Source organism: Ambystoma mexicanum, chromosome 3q, assembly GCF_040938575.1.
Source record: "Ambystoma mexicanum isolate Mex_15411 chromosome 3q, UKY_AmexF1_1, whole genome shotgun sequence".
Taxonomy (NCBI): Eukaryota; Metazoa; Chordata; class Amphibia; order Caudata; family Ambystomatidae; genus Ambystoma; species Ambystoma mexicanum.
In genome coordinates, this window is record NC_090926.1 from 546,050,848 (window position 1) to 546,070,886 (window position 20,039).

At 46.1% G+C, this 20,039-nt stretch overlaps 1 protein-coding gene across 2 annotated transcripts in view; it reads left to right on the top strand.

Moving 5' to 3' along the window:
* DOCK2 (dedicator of cytokinesis 2) overlaps window positions 1-20,039 on the top strand; it is a 2,833,934-nt gene that overhangs the window by 2,692,204 nt on the left and 121,691 nt on the right. For both annotated transcript variants that reach the window (XM_069654309.1, XM_069654310.1), the window contains one exon: window positions 14,709-14,836. In XM_069654309.1, the coding sequence (XP_069510410.1) occupies window positions 14,709-14,836 (128 nt within the window). The remainder of the gene's footprint in view (window positions 1-14,708; window positions 14,837-20,039) is intronic.

The following is a 20,039-nucleotide window of genomic DNA, read 5'->3' on the forward strand; positions in this document are numbered from 1 at the left end:
ATCACCACAGGGGCTGGTTGTGTTGTGGCAGTCGCATCTGCTGGGTGTGCTGCGCCTGCAGCTGTATGTGCAGTACCATGTGTGCCATCTGCAGTGCTGGCGGAGAGTCCACTGGGCACATTTGGCCTGGCTGACATGGGGCTCTTGTGATGTGGTCTGGGTGAGTCCCTCCTCCTCTTCCTCCTGCTGGTCCCATGGCTGGCCTATGCAGGGGTAGAGTTAGGTTCTCTGCTAGCGGTGAAGTTCTCCTGGGAAGTTTAGTGCCCTGCCTCTTCAGCCTGAGTACCTGTTGGGTGGATAATGACATGCTGTCAGTCATCATGCATACTAGTACGTGTGCTACCGAGACACTCATGCAGCATGACAAATGGTCAGCCTACATACATTTAGCCTGATGGACATCGTCGGTTAAAGCCCCATGAGTACAGCTAATGCAAGGTGGGAGTATTGTCTCCTTAGGGTTCACATGGAACTACCACAGTATCCCAACTTCCCTTGCACATGCATGTACTCTTTGTGCCTTTGTACAGATTTACATATAGTTGCACATTCCCCTAACCATTGGGCTCATCTATGCTGCGTGACACATGCTTTTGGCCTGTGCATTCACATGGCAGTGGGGAGTTAAAAACTCACCAGCATCTCCTTGGCTGCTTGTTCCCACTTGGCAGGCCTCAAGATGGACACACAGGAAGTATTGGGGCACTTCAACCTTAACAAACACATTTCGCTCACTCCCTCCATGTCATCCGGCTCCAAGATCTCCACCCTCGTTTTGAACTATAATTCATTTCTCCCAGCACCTCACAAACAAATCACATGATTGTCGCTCAATGATGTGCCCTTTCCATCCTCTTTGAACATTTCAGGACTTGTTACTTGGTGTTGGTGTCAAAGGCCACCTGGTGTCATTGAATTCGGAGATCTTGAGTTTTAGTCCATTATATGGGCTATAACTCGTGGACACTCAGGAATGGGCATGGTCATGCTTTGGCCAATGTGAGATAACATGCACACCAGGTGTCGGTCTCTGATCGTGGCCTTGTAGGACACATTCCTTTTGGGTGAAAAACACATCTTTGCTACACTTTCAAGAACAATGAATACACAGTGTGGCGGGTGGGGGTGCAAACCGTCCTCATGGGAGCTCAGGCATGACTGGAGATTTCTGTGACCTCGTGAATTTGGGCCTAGTGCATGTAATGTTGCATTTGCTGCACATGCCTTCTCTTCTACCTAGGATAATTAGTATCTATGCAAAATAGTGATCCAGCCCGCACCTTGAGCCAAACCATGGAGTTAAACTGTAATTGGTTATATTAGCAATGGGTCCTGTTGGCAAGGCATCCCTCTCACTGTCCCCTGCCCCCTGGCTCATCATAGTGCCTCAAATGCATCTCACCTTACTTTAAAGTGCCTTGGGGGAGCGGGTTGCCCCCTTCCCAACAGGACTTACTGTTAAGATACTGGTGGGGGGTGCCTGTACTTCTGCTCTCTATATGGTAGAGGAGAGGCACAGAAGACCCCAGCCAAGATTCTCAAGCAGTAACAATGGACGAGCAATCAAGGCCTAGCTTCTCAGGAGGTGATGCAGACTGGTTCTTAAGTACAGTGTACTCCCCGAACCCCCACAAAGGAATGTCCACACACTGTATTACTGAAAACACAGTCTTTATATAATTAATATTCAAAGGTATGTACACGATCACAATAACGCACTTTGTATTCAGAAATCAACAATGATGAATATATACAATTCTAAAGTGGTACCACCATTGTTATCAAATCTCATTAAAGTGCATCAACTGCACAGTTAAAATGTCACACAGATCAATAACGAGGAAACCAGCAATAGAGATAGGAAGGAACGTAAAATGGTTGAAACAATAGGCTGAATGCTGGAATATACCGATAGACATAGTTCTGTGTGGAGATCTCCCCACCTGGGCAACCTGTAAAATAAAGATATATAGCACAAGCCCAGTCCATATATTGTTCAATAGCCTTATTTCCTCCTATAATGTTTTACCTCCCCAATGTACCTGGTGGAGTAGAGTTCTTCGAAGACGCGTTGAAGGATCCTTCTTGAGTGACTCCCTTTAAAACAGGAGCCACGGATCGTCGAGAGGCGTTGAAGATGGTGAACTTGTCATCAACGGCGGCGATGAAAAGTTCAAGGGTGCCGAGACCCCGATGTTGATCCAGGCGGTGCTCGTCAGCGACGTCCTGCGAGGATGAGGTGTACGGGGCACCTCGGCGATAGATTGTTCAGGACCACAAAGAGTTTCAGAAGAGCTGTGGCCCAACGAGTTCGTCGAGTCGTCAAAGTCTTTGTGGCCTTCAGGTGGCTGGAAACCCACCGGCGGATTCTCCTCGGCGCGTTGGTCGTCCTCGACTTTCTCCGGCGGGACAAAGCGGTCAACGTGGTGGACAAGGGAGTCCTTGGATTCAAAATGTTCTTTGGCAAAGGAGCGGGCGGCTCCGGTCGTCGGCGGCACAGCGTCAAGTGGTCCCCACGGCTGTGAAACACAACTACAACGGGCCTCCAGCGGTTACACAAACCTGTGAACCCTGGTTGACGGCAATAGACTTCAACAGCGGCGAAGTCCGTGTGCTTTGCTTCGTTCTCCTTAGCGGTCCAGTCTCGGGTCGGCAGCCAATAGAGGGTCTGACTTCCAGGGAGCTTCGGCGAAGGTTAGCGGTGCTCGATGGTCCCTCGGAGCACGGGAAGAGGGCGCCTTACCAGGTCCTCTCTTGGATCAGTCCTTGACGAGTTCGGCAGCTTTCAGATCAGGTCGAAGTAAATGCAACAGCAAGTCTTCTTCTTCCAGCTCGGCGTTGGGGATCAGCAGTTCCAGTTACTCTTAAAGTGTAGACACAGCTTCTGAACAATTTCCAGTGGTGAGAGGTCCCCAGATATACTATCTTGTCTCTCATCCACACTGCTGGGTCCCTCTCAGCAGCCAATCATACAGAAGGGCATTCATGCAGTCAGTCAGCCAATCAGGCACAAAGTGCATTCAAGCCATCCTCCTCCCTCTCAGACACTCACAACAAGGAATGTGAATTGGGACGAGTACCCAGCCATTCAACACTACACACTGCATTCAGGCCAGTTTCAGGCAGGGCTGTCTCAGTCTTTGTCTCTAATACCAGAAACCAGACAGCCACAACAAGAAGTGCATATTGGTCACACACTCCATTCACCCAGGTCCCACCCACAGGGCGTACCCACAACATACAGTCACTGGGAAGGCTTCAGTCAGTCTGGACTGGACTTCACAACAACACCATATATGGAACTTCCAACCAACAGCCAGTCAGGGGGAAGGGACAGAGTCAGGGCTTCCCAGGACTTTGGGAAAACAAGGTAATAGGTAATAGAAAGCAAGAGGCCACAGGGGCCATCTTGTTTTCCATCAGGAATCAACTGATTCCAGTGGCAGGGCCTGGGGATCCCCAAAATGGAGGATACCCAGCGCACCTGTCAAAGTCAGCATGGAGCTGCCACCAGCCCATAGCCTGCTCTGCGGGCCACCCACAGGTGCCCTAAAACATACACTAGGGGCACACAGTGTTACCCCCACCGATGGGTGCCGTAAGGGTATCCCACGCTCTGTTAACCAAACCAAAAGAGAGAGAGCTACACCGCCAGGAGTCCCACATGAACTCCTGCGTGGAAAACACGACAGAACACACGATAAAAAGGCAGTAAATGACAAGGATACGGAGGCCCTGTCCGTCCGATGCATTTCCAGCACCACACTTACTGCAGCTGGCAATATTTTATCTGAGCACTTGCTCATCTATATTATAAGATTTGGTAATATATCAGACAGTTTTAGCCTTCCTACACACTTTGGGATGTAAGGATGGATATAATCAGGTGGCATTAGAGATCACTTTAGAATTAGACCATATGTCCTATTGTTGGGTTTGCCCCTCTCTCTAAGAAGGTGGGACAACCATAAAAGGTCATTTGAATGGTTGTAGTGGTGGTGGATACATGTACACCCGCACAAATAGCAGATTGGTGAATCACCATACATTGAAATGAGCACTATGGTGTGGTGGTGCTGTTTGTTGTTTAATTAAGTTTTAAAATTGAACTGATTAATAGTAGTCTTCCATACATGTGCTGTCTTCTTTCCTTAACCTTTGAAACCCATTTTGGTCCCTCCATGTGCTGATCTATGAATCTACCTATGAAATACAACAAACATTGTGAAATTTGACCCTGCATGTATTAAGTAATGTATTGTTACATTTTTGCTGTGCACAAGATTATTGATTATCATTGTAACTTTTATGTTGGCTGAAGATTGGGTTCTCTTAGCCCTGCAGAAGACCTGGTGTTTCAGGTCGAAACACACGTTGGCAACCCAACTACCCACTCACGCAACAAGTCTACATTGAATTGTTCTTATTATAGGTGCATATGAAAGATTATATATAGGCTTTAGGGCAATAGTACTTTGGTCACACTACGTAGAAGGCTTTGTGTTTGAGATGACCCTTAGGCTTGTGTCACCTGTTGTTACCACTGCAGACTCACAACCCTGTGTATTAATAAGAGTAGTATTGCAATAAGAATAATCTATCTTACTGATTGTCCTTAGCTTGATGGAGGTGTAGCCCCATACCTGTAGATATATCCATAAGCCAATTTTACCTAGCACAATGTACCCCTTCAGGGCATAAATCTTAGCACTACAAGTGCTAGGAAACTATCTAAACAGTGGTTGTGCAGTGCTAAGGATGGTGTGTGTATGTGCATTGATGTGGGAGGTGTGTGCGCAGTGGCAGTGAATAGATCGGTATGTGGGCATCGCTGTGTTGTGTAAGGGGATACAAGTGGGGACTTTGTGGTGATGGGGCAGTGAGTGTGTGTGTGCGTTCGCCTATGCAGTGCTAGTGATGGTAGGTCTGTGCAGAAGTGTGCTTAGGGCAGTGTGTGTGTGTGCATGCAGTGCTGGGATAATGTGTATCTGCAATGTGGTGCTAGGGTCAGAGTGTGTAAGGGGCTGTGTGTGTGTCTGTATAAATGCTGGAACATGAACTTTATGTTAACATAAATGATAATGAGCTTGATAAAACAAATGCTTTTCAAATTAAACTCTTTCCAATTCAGAATTCCTCATCGGGTTAGGCTGGAAAAGTCTCAATTTCAACATGGCTGCTCTGTTTGCTATCATCAAACAAACCCCAAACTCTGCCTATCCGTCTTCATATCTTTCTCCCATCTATCTATTCTTGCAAGCCAATAGTTTCCCCACACTCGGGGCCTCATTTCAAGTTGTTTGTTATGCGGTAGAAGTGGCGGTAACATAATTACCTCCACTTTTAACACACTGCAGAATCAGTGTCTTGTGCTAATCCCACTGGTGGAATTAGCACCAGCAGAATTAACGCCGGTGGAATTACCGCTAACATTAGGTGGAATTAGTGTTGGCATAATTCCACCTGTGAAATTACCACCAACTTGTAAAGCAGTATTTCCGTGGAATCAAAAGTTAAAATACTGGTGCAATACCACTGAAAATGGGTGTTGATTCTGCCAAAAACACATTGCAGTTACCTCCACGTATAATGTGGAGGTAAATGCACATTAACAATAAAAGGCAATTGTGTCAAAGGAAAGTGCAGATAATAAGAATCATTTGATCATAAAAGAATCGCATTTCGTTATAAACATTAAAAACATAAAGGGAAAAAAAATACAAGAATTATCATGATCAAGAAAAACACCATAATAAATGCAGAAATATCCAAACACCAACAGTTGAGATAAAATATAGAGATCATATAATGCATTAACGCACATTGATCTGCCAAAACTATCTAGTACCAAATGTACTAAAAACTGTTAAAAAAAGAGGTTTCTCTACATATAATCATAATTCTATGCCCTAATCCAACATGTTTCTGTCCATAGTGTTACAAATGCAGGACATTCATCATGAGTACATATGCTATGTAATATCTCCTTCCCATCTGAATTAAAGAAATACAATAGATGGATGTTTGATGTGGCCTTCTCAATTTGTGGGAACCCAAAATCACATTGTGCCAACTTAGACAGATTTCCGACAGGGATGTACTCAACAAAGATGATAGGAGTTTCATTCAATGTGCCATTAGTTAATTTAGGTAGATGAATGCATGTAAATGCATTACATGATCTCTATATTGTATCTCTTCTGTGGGTGTTTGGACACTTTCTGCATTTATTATGGTATTTTAATGAGTAGGCTGATTTGTGTATGTTTTGTCTCTTTATGTTTGTAATGTTTCTAATAAAATGTGATTTTTTATGGTCTAATTATTTTTATTAGCTGTACTTTCTTTTCACATAATTACCTTTTGTTGTTCATGTGCATTAGGTGGAGGCAACTACATCTTGGTGGTAATTCCTCAGGTGGAATTAGGTTCTACACTAATTCCACCTGATGTTAGTGGTAATTCCGCTGGCATTAATTCTGCTGGCGCTAATTCCACTGGTGAAATAAGCACCAGCCCCTGATTTGGTGCTGTTGTAAAAGTGGCGTTAATTCAGTTTTTATGATCTGATTATTTGTATTTTCTGTACTTTCCTTTGACACAATGCCTTTTGCTTTTCATGATAAGTCTGTTACTCTTATATATTGTCTAAGTGCCTCCTAGATTTTGGGTTATTCTGTTCATGCATCAATGGCGGTAAACGCGTACAGGTGATGGAAATCAAGTCACAGGTGCACCCAATCCACTCAGAAGAGCACTTAAGGCCCAAACCTGACCCAAACACATTTTACAACATCCTGCTGTCACTAGCACTCACAAACTGGGACATGCAGCACCTCCTGCTCCACATTGAGCTGCAGAGGCACAAACCAAAACACAGGGCACATGGTGTAGAGAAGTGGAGGAGACAACGCAATGCAAGGTGTGTGCACATTACCCGGGTCAGGCTTTAACCCTGGGCATTAACTGATGCCAAGCTCATTATCCTGTAACTGCTAAACAGCGAGGGGATAGCAGAGGTACTGTCCATGATCCGTGACAACGTCCAGAGCAGGATCAATATCAGGACTGCCCTACCTCCACTGCAGAAGTTGCTGTCAGTGCTACATTTTCTAGCCAGTGGCACCTTCAAGCACGCTGTGACCATGCTGCATGGTGTGTCCCAGTCCACTTTTTCACTAGTGTTTGGGCAGAATCTCTAGGCATTCCTTTGCCATGCAGACAGCCACATCTCATGCTCACTACCTTTGCACAGATAAATGCCAGAAAGGCACACTTCTACACAGCAGCCCACATGCCAAATGTAATTGCTGTTCTGGACTAAATCCATCTGGCATTCATTGCTCCCCAGGAATCTGAAGAGGACTACCGAACAGGAAACAGTTCCACTCCATGAATGTGCAAGGTCTGTGAGATGCTGACCTGGCAATAGCACACTGCTGCACCCACTTTCCTGGATCCATCCATGACGCCATGGTCCTGTGTAATAGCACCCTGCCTGTGTGCAAAGAGAGCCACAGAGGACAACAAACATGGATGCAGGGTGTGTACACGTACCATCAGACAATACAATGTTACAGCACAAGTAGAATGCAATGTGAAGGGGCTGGCACAATACTACTACTGATCAATGCATACCTCTTCAAGGTCCCGTAAATGCAAGACCTGCCCTCTTATGCCACACATGGCACTCACCAACCCACAGGACTAGGCCCAGCAGGACATTGCAGTAGTATGGCAGGTATGCATAATGCCCCAAGAAGTAACTCCTGCACAGATGACTACTGACTCCAGGAACAACAATGCATAGGGCACACATAACTACATAGCCAAGGCAACAGTTCAACACTGCACTATGGCAATGAAATACGGCAAGACACTACTGGCATGTATACTGCAAAACATGTATCTAAATCCTAAATCCATTGTGGCAGGAATGCACAAACCGCAAACATGCAGAGTAACAACAAATTACACTGTAGGGAACTACTTGACAGCACAGCACAGGACACCATAGGCCCAACACTGACAACATGCATATTTGAAATCCTATCACAGGCCATGTCTAGCACTACTTGCTTTCGAGCTGCATACACAGTGTAGCTCTAATTGACAATGCACTGTGAAGGCATCATGAAGCAAGACACAGACAACAGATTCAAGGTTCACACAGAATGCTGTAATTTTCTTAAATGTCAGGATGGTGTAAGGCCTAACTTGCCCTATGCTAAGGTAGGATTTCCCTACCTAAAGATACTAGGAATAGTCTAAAGTCTTTCTATGTCCAAAATCGATACGTGGCTTCACAACTAAAGCTTAACAATGTGTAGGGATGTCAGCAACCAAAGGAAATAGTTTTCAAAAATGGCTACCTCAGAAGAGGATCCAAGGGGAGTAGGTGTGAGCATATCCTCAATGCACCATGACTGACGTCTGTGTCCTATGGTCTTGCAGGTGACTCCGGTTACCCCAGCTCCCATGGCTGATAACACCTATGCACACTCCATTTACACCACAGGAGGTGGCCTGCAAAGAGGCACATGTCAGGACCAGACTCCTCATTGAGCTGACCTTTTCTGTGTCTAGACCCAACCGGAGGGGTCCTGATGTACAGGCCAGAGAAGGTTGGCCAGATATTTGATGATTGTGCCATGCTGCACAACATCTGCCTCAATGTCCTCCATCCCCTCATCTAGACATGCCTCCCCCAGCAGACAATGATGCACAGTCCAGAAATGCATTGCTGCAGCAAATTGATCATGAGGAAGCCAGAGACGGATGTCTGGTTTGGCAAGAATTAGTTGAACATTTTTTCTAGGCAAATTACTTTTCAAATGCATCACACTTTTGGATGTACGCACATTTGTAATATATCACCTTCTCACAAAAATGTTTGCATTTCTTCCAGTGAACTTTTTCTTTTTAAATGTACAACTGTGAGGAGCACCCATCCCCAACATCCTTTCCCACCCACCTCCCCAGTCCTCGACACCATGCCCACCCACCTCCCGAAACCCCAACACTACTCCCACCCAACTCTCCAATCCCCAACACCACTGCCACTCACCTCCCTTGTGCCACTGAAATAGTGTCATCACATCATGTCACTTTTGTGGACTCTTTCCCTTGTGCACTTGCTTGGGCACTGTCAGGAACATCATTTGGGGGTCATCAACTGTGACACCTGGGGGGCACTGTTGCAACCCTTAGGGACTCCCATGCGACCCCAACTTTTAATCAAAAAATCAAATTATCCCCCCCAAAAAAATGGAGTGACCAGTGGGTGAAACGGGATGCCTGACTGTGTAAGGCACTTGGAGACTGGAGGTCGCTGGAGCATTTTTGCAACATTCTTTATTGACTTTGCTTGGTTTACTGGTATTTTCGGGCAGAACCAAGTTGCTAACTGTGGCATGACATTTTTACTCAGCATCTTTAAAAGAACAAGCATGAAAAGTACTGTCACCTCGCTAGACTGATGTTTTGGTGTAGCGGCCTTTATATTTTGCACTGTAGCATGACTTTTTATAAACTGACCATCTATGGTGAATCAAGCATGATAAGTGTTCTTATGGGTCTAGACTGCCTTATATTGGAATCAGTTTGGACAGGTTTTCATATTGTGACATGTCACTTTTGATAGCCAAACCAACGGGAGTATGTTCCTACATAGGAGTACCGGCATATATTGGCAGAGCCACTTGTGCGCACAGTGCCAGAAATGATACTATAAAAATAATCTTAAAGCGAACATGATTATGGTATTATATCGGAATAATAGCATTTGTTAGTGGAGCCAGCATGGAAATGTTTTTTTATGCTGGCATATATTGCAGAGACCGGTAAGATAATGCATTGGGAAATACCCTCTGCACTTTTGCTGACTTGCATCTATTGAACTTTTTTAAGATTTACCTTACACACTACATAACCGATTGATGGCCTTTACCCGAATTGTTGGCCTTTTACCCACATTTTCACAGAAAGTGTGCTGTGTAATGCACCATTATTCAAAACATTTTCTCAGGGGAGGGAGAAGAATCCCCCTGAACCACCACAAACCCATTTTCGTTAGTTCGGGTTTCCTCACTACCCACGATCTCAATCACATACTTTTGGCAAATATTTACACCCTCCAAAAAACCAACTCACCAGACACCACTTGTGGCTGGTAAATGTGTGGACCAGGCTCCGCCGCCTTCTTTCTATGTTATGGTAAACATTTAAGCTTTGATTAAAAAACATATTTACTTCTTTCACTTGCAGTAGTGCATGCCCCTGTAGCGGCATAATCATCATGGACATTGCGCACACGTGGTGGTCCGGCCCGGGGTGTGGCGTGACCTTCGTTTTGTTAAGGAGCTTGGAGTCCCCCACAGCGTGGCTGGCAGGGGAGCTGCCACATTTTGTTCTACGCCAATGGGCGCCACTGGGTCTGACAAAGGGGTAGTGTGCAAGTCTGCCATTGAGTACCCGAGTGAGAAACAACTTGTGGGTGTTTTCAATTTAAAATAACTGTGTGGTGAAATGAAGTCCCTGGGCACTGTTTGAGCCTAATTGCACAATGGGTGCTGCCATTGGATCCAAGGCAATGATCCCTCCATGAGGGTGAAGTAGGTGGAAGGTTCTCCTGCCTGGCCCCGGATGTATTGCATGATGAGGAGCATGCTTGCATGCACGGATTCTGAAATGGCAAGCATGCCCTCCATATGCTCCCTCATCCTCTGGCCCACAGATGTGATGGCAGCAGTCGCCATTGATGACTTCCAACACCAGTGGTCTAATGGTCTGGCAAACAACCTTCAGGATCCCTGAGCACTGTTCCAAATGGCCTACAGTTGCTGCACCTGTATCCCTGCAAGATTTTGTATGGTGACCTGGCACTGCTCCATTGTGTCCAACCTCCCCCAGATTACAGCCAGTGAATGCTAAGGCACATTCTGGGGTCCATGGAGAGGGCACAAGCTGAAGCAGTGGGACCGGAAGTCAGTGTCATCCTTCTCACGTGAATGACAGCCATCAGTCCCTGTGTCAATCTCAGCCTGGTGCTGGAAATGGTTGTCTGTCTCACATGACGAACGGGTGTCGGAGGCAGATGGGTGGATTCAGATGTTGTGTCATGTCTGAAACTGACAGCATGTTGCTTCTCGGGGATCACCACAGGGGCTGGTTGTGTTGTGGCAGTCGCATCTGCTGGGTGTGCTGCGCCTGCAGCTGTATGTGCAGTACCATGTGTGCCATCTGCAGTGCTGGCGGAGAGTCCACTGGGCACATTTGGCCTGGCTGACATGGGGCTCTTGTGATGTGGTCTGGGTGAGTCCCTCCTGCTCTTCCTCCTGCTGGTCCCATGGCTGGCCTATGCAGGGGTAGAGTTAGGTTCTCTGCTAGCGGTGAAGTTCTCCTGGGAAGTTTAGTGCCCTGCCTCTTCAGCCTGAGTACCTGTTGGGTGGATAATGACATGCTGTCAGTCATCATGCATACTAGTACGTGTGCTACCGAGACACTCATGCAGCATGACAAATGGTCAGCCTACATACATTTAGCCTGATGGACATCGTCGGTTAAAGCCCCATGAGTACAGCTAATGCAAGGTGGGAGTATTGTCTCCTTAGGGTTCACATGGAACTACCACAGTATCCCAACTTCCCTTGCACATGCATGTACTCTTTGTGCCTTTGTACAGATTTACATATAGTTGCACATTCCCCTAACCATTGGGCTCATCTATGCTGCGTGACACATGCTTTTGGCCAGTGCATTCACATGGCAGTGGGGAGTTAAAAACTCACCAGCATCTCCTTGGCTGCTTGTTCCCAGTACATCATTTCCGATCCCCTCTATCCCTTCTGGGTGGAGGATTGAGCTGGTCTTTTTCCTCCCATAGAGTCAGGGCAAGTGCTTCCATGGTGCCACCTCCTGTAGAAGATGCCTGTGCTTTGTGCTGAGGCTGTGGACCCCGGCCTTCCGGTCGTTCCACCTTTTGCAGTATTCTTTGCTGTCCCGTGGGACAATGTGCATTTCCACAACCTTGTCCCGAATGCCCGCCTAGATGCCATCCTTCCTTTGGCCAGAGATCCTTTGCTGTCTGCTTCCATACAGCTCATCCGCATCAACAACATCATCCACCAGCATCTGCAGTTCCCCCTCACTATATATGGATGGCTGAAGGCAGGATTCCCATTACAGTGATGAGGCTATTTCTAGAAGCAGAAATATTGCCGAGTTGGGCAGCGGTCGCGCTATTTCCGCTGATGCCAGCAGGAATTACCATCTGAAAGTAATTTATAGTGGTAATACTAGTAGTGCCAATAGTGTTTGCATACTCCTGACTACTTGTAATGCAGCGGTAATTCAGTCAGACACCACAAGGGTAACGGTAGCTGTATTACCTCCCAACTTGAAATGAGGCCCTAGGTGTCAAGTTGTAGCTCCCCTGAGCCAAAACTATAATGTTCACAAAACACTCCTCATCTAAGCAATCATGAAACCAATGCAATAAAGTAATAATTTAAGACAACTTGAAGCATTTATATCTCTATGAGTGTAGATCACAGTTGTATTAAAAAATGATCAAATATATGTCACACACCAGGGCCTCATTACGAGGTTGGCGGAATGGGTTTATCGGCACCGGTAATGGTGCCGGTGCCGGTAAACCCATTCCGCCCTATTACGAGGTTCCCTTGCGGGACCCGCTCAGAATGTCTGGTCAGACCAAACGTCCTTTGCGGGTCGCGCAAGGGGACCAGGGAGCTAATAACGGGCCCTTTACTAACGGGCCCGTTATTAGCTCCATTCCCATTCACATTGAGCCATATGGGGGCTCAAATGGGAATGGGGATTGTTTTTTTGAATGAGGAATGATCGGGTCCTCCAAGGTTGAAATGACCCGGTAATTCCTCATTCAAGTAACCCGGACCCGACATGATTTTGGAGGCAGCCATGGCGCTAATAGCACCATGGCTACCTCCAAACTCGTAATGAGGCCACAGTCTCCCAACAAGCCAGCCTGTTCCTTCTGATTCAATCATCAATAATGTTGTTTGGTCTTATAGAAAAGATGTCTGATAAAATCCTCCAGTTATAATTACGTAGGGAAGTGTGGGAAGTGTGTGTCTAAAATGCAGAGGTAGTAGAATCCTTACTTTTCTGGCAATTAATGAGATAACTTCAATTCTCAGTGAATTAGGTATACATGCCTCCTTAAATGTATGTGGACCAAGAAACGGGGATTACACCCACAGCTATTTAAACCCTATGCCAGTGTATTTTCCGTAGGGTCTTTGCCTCCAGGTGTGGCAACAATTGCTGAAGAAATGAAAAGCATATGGTCGTATATCCTTCTTTAAGATCTAGCGGGATTTCTAGGGAATGGAAATTCATAGGACAATCATTGTGCCTCATTCCGAGTAGGGCGGTAAGGGTTAAAGGTTACCGGTAACGAGACCGGTGCCGTTAAACCCTTAGCGCCCTACTACGAGTTCCCTTTGCGGGTCATTCCTTAACTCCTGCTTTTAACAGGCATTAAGGACGGGACCCGCAAAGGGACTCCGGGGTTATTGCCGCCTTCCCATTGAGCCCTATGGGGGCTCAAATGGGAATGGGGAATGGCCCTGGTGAATGGGGAATTACCGGTCCCTCCGACCTCGGAATGGACCGTTAATTACTCCATTCACCAGGCCGGAGTTTGGACGAGTTCGGAGGCAGCCATGCCGCAAATAGCGGCGTGGTTACCTGCGAACTCGGAATGAGGCCCATTATGCCCTGTAACAATCAGTACATATGTATTTGTATTTAAGTAAAATAAGTGAAAAATAAATACATCTTTTTACCTCATCTGATTCACTTTCGCGTCAATAGCTGCATCTATTCTGTTATTCATCGTGTATGATTTAAGCCCCATGCTACAGTGTTTCTAAACTGATCAGCATAATTGAATGACAAGTTGCAGGAATACATTTTAGTAAGACATGGAGCTGGTATTATGCAATTATTCATACTTTTGCCAAGCATCATTATGCTTTCAGGAGATTGGGCTAATGTGATTTTTACCATCTCTGTCCCACAGTCAGAACACTATTTTTTATGAAGGAGGTCAAGGTAACTGTCCCCTATGAAGTTATCTCTTGGAGCATAGCTCTTGAAATACGGTTGTGCAGCAACCCTTAACATATCTTAAAGTGCCAATTATTCCCTGGAGGCCCTGTACATGATATGGTGTTGGTTTGTGCAAGATGTCCATTTAGGCATTCACCCTATACCTAACATGCTCTCTCGCTCTATATATCTCTCTCCCTCTGTGTCTCCACCTCTATCTCTCTGCTGCCTCTCCCGCCCCCAAATTAATGTTCTCCCCGTCCTCTTGTTGTGTTCTCTTTCTCTCTATCCCTCACTACACCCCCCCAAAGTTACCTTTCATCCTCTATTTCCTTCATGTGTTTGATTCTATCTGATTAAACGCACGCCTATGCCTAGAGAATGTATTAAGTTTGTATAATATTTGCATAAATGTGCCGCTTTAACACGCTATTGGAGAACCAATGTGCTTAGACCCGACATTTTTTAATTTGTATTCTTGTATGGGTTAGGCGATAAACATGTAACAGGAAACTGGTCATAAATCTCAAACCAGTAAAACTTTCTTTCCGCCATTTTGCATGGTAACTTGTAGGTGCCTTGTAACCTTGATGTTCTTTCTTTTTATACAGCCAGATTTTGATGACCGGAAAATGGGGCAAACAAGGTCAATGCTGAGATCATATCGGCAGATGTCCATTATTTCTCTTGCTTCGATCAACTCGGACTGTGGCACGCCAACTAAAACTGTCCCAGAAAGGTTGGAAATTAATATCTTTGTATACCAACTGGTTGGTAGTCTACAAAATGTAAAAACCTATCTATCATAGGATGCTCAAGTACACATTGTTAGCACTGTTTTAAATTGCATAAGTGACCACTCACTCCAGAGCCAGGGCTGGACTGGTCTACAGGGAGCCCTGGAGATTTCCCAGTGGGTTTCTGCAACCATGAGTCTCTTTTTTGAGGTTGCAAGTTTTGTTTTCAAATTTTCTCATAGGTAAATGCTCAAAATGTGTAATATGGGGCCACTTAGAACATGATTTCTACTGCCTCTTTGGGTTCCCAGTCCATCCTTGTCCAGAACATTCACCCGATTAGACCTATGCATTTATATGAACGAGCTGGTATTCTCGATTAGACCTATGCATGTATATGAACGAGCTGGTATTCCCGATTAGACCTATGCATGTATATGAACGAGCTGGTATTCCCGATTAGACCTATGCATTTATATGAACGAGCTGGTATTCTCGATTAGACCTATGCATGTATATGAACGAGCTGGTATTCCCGATTAGACCTATGCATTTATATGAACGAGCTGGTATTCTCGATTAGACCTATGCATGTATATGAACGAGCTGGTATTCCCGATTAGACCTATGCATGTATATGAACGAGCTGGTATTCTTGATTAGACCTATGCATTTATATGAACGAGCTGGTATTCTCGATTAGACCTATGCATGTATATGAACGAGCTGGTATTCCCGATTAGACCTATTCATTTATATGAACGAGCTGGTATTCTCGATTAGACCTATGCATGTATATGAACGAGCTGGTATTCCCGATTAGACCTATGCATGTATATGAACGAGCTGGTATTCTTGATTAGACCTATGCATGTATATGAACGAGCTGATATTCCCGATTAGACCTATGCATGTATATGAACGAGCTGGTATTCCCGATTAGACCTATGCATGTATATGAACGAGCTGGTATTTACCTTTGACCATTTATTTGATCACATGTATGTATTTTGAGTGGTTCCGTATTGTGAGTGTTGTTCATGTTTAATGTTTTTGGTTAATGGTATGCAGAATGATGCATGATACGTGGATTGTTATACACATTTGATTGAGGGAATTGATATATAATTTATTGTTGTCTGCGTGTCGTTTGCACCCAGGAATGTAGCTCATCCTATATTTTTGAATAATCCCACATATTGAAAAGAAGTAAACAATGCTGCATGAGTCACTGTGTTACCCCTACAGAGACTGTTGAGGGGTAGCGCATGCATCCACATCCGCGGTTTACATTGTTATTAAGTAATTTGTCCCATGTGACACTTTGGTGTTATTTTTCATTTAGTGAAGGAATTAAACATGTGCGCATGTTATAGACAGCATGTTCTGCTGCTCAGTGCAATGACACCAGCATGTTTTTAAATATGTATGCCTAGATCTAGCCACGACACTGACTCGGAATGTAGTATTTGAATTACTCTTTTGCCATGCATGATACATCCTTTATTTGAAAGCAGTTGATTTAAGAATGATCATTTGCAGAAAGTCAACACCTCATCGTGCTGTCTATTAGGTGGAGGGCAGGGTAATCCCTGAAAGTGTATCTCCCTATGGGGTAATTCACATTCAACCAACAGGCGCTGCTCCTTCTTAATGGGGACAGGACGCGGACCTGCCCCATTATGGAGGATCCAAGCCAAAGCCCAAGGAAAACCCGAGTGCTCCCTCAGCTACAGTTTGCAACTAAGGGAGTGCTCCTTGGTCTGTGTTGTGGGGGAAACAAGGTTTCTCCTTGGGTGCAGTAACAACCCAGTTACTTATGGTCAATGTGTCATGCAAGGCTGGGGCGTTTTGCTTACCCAGCCTTGCATGGCACACTGGCAGGGGCTTTGCTAGGGGGGGCTAAGGGGGCTATATCCCCTGATCTTTTGGTTGTAGCCCCGGATAGAATCTCAGGAGCTACTGCCAAAAGACTAGCTAGCCCCCAGTCCAAACAGTTCCAACATCAGCGTAGCCCCAGGTCTTTTCAAGACCTAGCAACTCCCCTGCCCACTGGCCATGCTGGCAGGAACACTGTAACCTCAAAATGCCTAGATGGCACTTCTGTGCCACCCTGTGCGATAGGACGGCCTGGGGCGGCTGTTCCATGTCGCTCACTTTTACTCTCCGGCAAAAGGAAGTGGGAGAGGTGTTCCTGCCAGAGGCAATGCAGGGAGGGCCTTCCGGGCGGAGCAGCTGAGCAGGAGCCTGTAGCCGAGCCAAGACACAGGTAAGCATGTTATGTGTTTATAGTGTGTATGTATGCACACATGCATGTATTTGAGTGATTGCGTATATGTGTGAGTGAGGATGTCATTGTGTTAATGTGAGCTTTGATGAATGCAGGTGATTGCTGAATGTGCGAGTGAATGAGTGAATGGATGCTGCAGAATGCTTGAGTGTATGAAGGGGAAAGAGTGAGTGAATGAGCGAAGACATGCTGATTATTGTGTGACTGTAGTAATAGGGTACATATGATTGAATGAATGCTGATGATTGCGTGAGTGTATGAATGGGGTATGTATGCAAGTGAAGTTTCTTTCTCTTTCCTTGTTTATTAATCAGAGTTAATGTTGGAATGTATGCAGGTGAGGGGCTCTGTGCTGTGAGACTGCGTGTGCGATGAATACACGCTCAGTCACAAACATACCCCACTTTGGTGCGTTATGTATATGTGTGAGGGAGGGTGTAATGCTTTTGAGTGCGAGGGTGTAATGCGTTTGAATGTTCTCATGAATGAATGCAGATGATTGTGGAATATGCGAGTGAATGGATGCTGCTAATCAAGTGAGTGTGTGGGTAATGTGCAAGTTATTTGAATAGAGTACTTAACGGTAATCGTCATTACGTCTAGTCCTACTCTTCTTCATCACAGTACTTATGTGAGGTTACTCACCTCACAAATAATTACTGGGACAAGGAAAAGGTCGATGGATATAATGAATGCTGGTGAATATGCGAGTGAATGAATGATGTTGATTGCATGAGTTTATGAATGGGGAATGTATGCAAGTGAATCTTCTTTTTTTAAATGAGAGTGAATGTTTCATTGTGTGCATGTGAGGCCTCTATGGGTGCATGGCTGATTATATACTAAATGGGTATGAATGCAGGGATTGCTAATCCATAATGGGCGAGGGGATGCCCATTCATCAGCACCCTCACACATTATGGAGGAGCCTCATCTTAAACTGTGAAAGCGAAACATGGTTTCCCTTTGACAGTCTCTGTGTTCCCAGTGCCTATGCCCAATGGACAATGCCAGGCTGGGGCGTTATGCCTCCCCAGCCTTTCATGGCCATTGGGGATGTAGGCTGGGGAGCTGCATACAATATACACTAAAATGTGAGCATTATGATGTAATCGTCACTAGTAACACTATACTAGATGTCGGTTAAATCATATGACTTATGAATGTGTTTTTATAGGAATTGTTACACAACATGTGCCCTCATTACGACCCTGGCGGTAAGTATTGGCCATTACCGGCATGGCGCAAATAACGTGTCCGTTCTGGCCAGAGACAGCTAAAAGCGGCACATTACGAGTTCTCGGGCACGAGCATTGCGCCATGCCGGTAATGGAATCACTGCCATGCCGCTAAAGGGCGTAAAATCCCACTTACCGGCATCGTATGCAGTGAAAATAGCACCTCCGCCACCCTAGCTATCGACATTAGAGGTCACCGCTAATAGCGGTAACCGAAATTAGCGGGAACCGCTATTAGCAGTGACCGTAAATAAGCGGATCCGGAAGTAGCGTCACCGCACAGGAACGGGAAAGAGCACGGCGGCCATCTTTAAAAACACAATCCATTGCCATCCTCTGTTACCAGTAGACACCTGGCCCCCACAACTTCCACAAACCTCCAACACCACCCCTTTCACATCAGGATGCCCAAAGTTTTGAAGAAGAGCGGAGATCGGCTGCGCCAGAAGTGCTTCTCAAGGGAGGAGCTAACAATGTTGGCCGAAACCCTCCAAGAACATGCTGATGTTGTGCTTGCCACTGAGATGACCCGACTGGCACTGCAGAGGAAAAAGGCAATTTGGGCAATGGTCGCCCAGAGGGTTAGTGCTGTCGGCACAACACCCCGCACTGCCAAACAATGACGCAAGCGGTGGGACGATCTACGTCTCCGCGTCAGGAGCATACTGGCGGCAAATCGGAATCTCGGCATGGCGACTGGTGGAGGTGCTGAGTCGCCCCTAAAACTACAGCCGTGGGAGGAGATATGTGCCGCCACCATAGGCACGGAGAGCATTGAGAGAGTTGGGGACATGGAGAGAGGAGCCCTGACATCAGGCAATGCAGGTAGGTGACTCAAGTCCAACTATGCCAATCTCACCACGATGATGTCCACATGATTGGGAAGTGCAATGATGCAAACCAGGGTCCACCGGACACATTAGCACAAGACTGCCTACAGGCAGTGCTGACCTCCACCATGTACACATGCATAATGCTCTGCGTTTCTGTAGCTACCCACATGCCTCCATGCATCAACCACCTAAGAATGAGACTACCTGTATGTCACTGCCTCTAATGTAACTCATCCAGCAATCATAATGAATGCAGCCATCACAATGCCTGCTCAATGCCCATAGACCCATCACTAACCTTCTCCCTCCTTTCGTCCACCACAGGCTCACATTCGGACAGCGCCGATGATGACACAGGTGCAACCCCTGCTAAGAGGGCCAGGGCCGAAGAGGCACAACACCGTCCCTCCACCTCAGGGGGAACAAGGAAAACACAAAAACCGGAAATGTCCCAGAGCACAGCACAGGCCACGGCAACAATGTCTACCACATCCACCACTTTGGCGCCACCGACATCCACCATCTGCCCAGCGTTGTCTGCCGAAGGCACTGCATCAACAGAAAGCAGGACCATCAGTGAAACAGCTGCCACCGCAGCGATCTCGGACAACGAGGAAGGGGATGTTGTTAATGTTGACAGTACCCCCACAGGCCCCCTGCATTCTCCCTACCTGTCCCCGTGCAGGCAGCACGACAACAGCATACAGGGGCCATCTCCTGGAAACTCGTGGCCGGTTACTCCCAGCCCAACCGCACATGTGCAGGAGGGTAGCAGTATGATGAACACCCCACAACCATCAGCCACAGGCCACAACACCCAAGAGGGGATGCAGGAAATCATTAA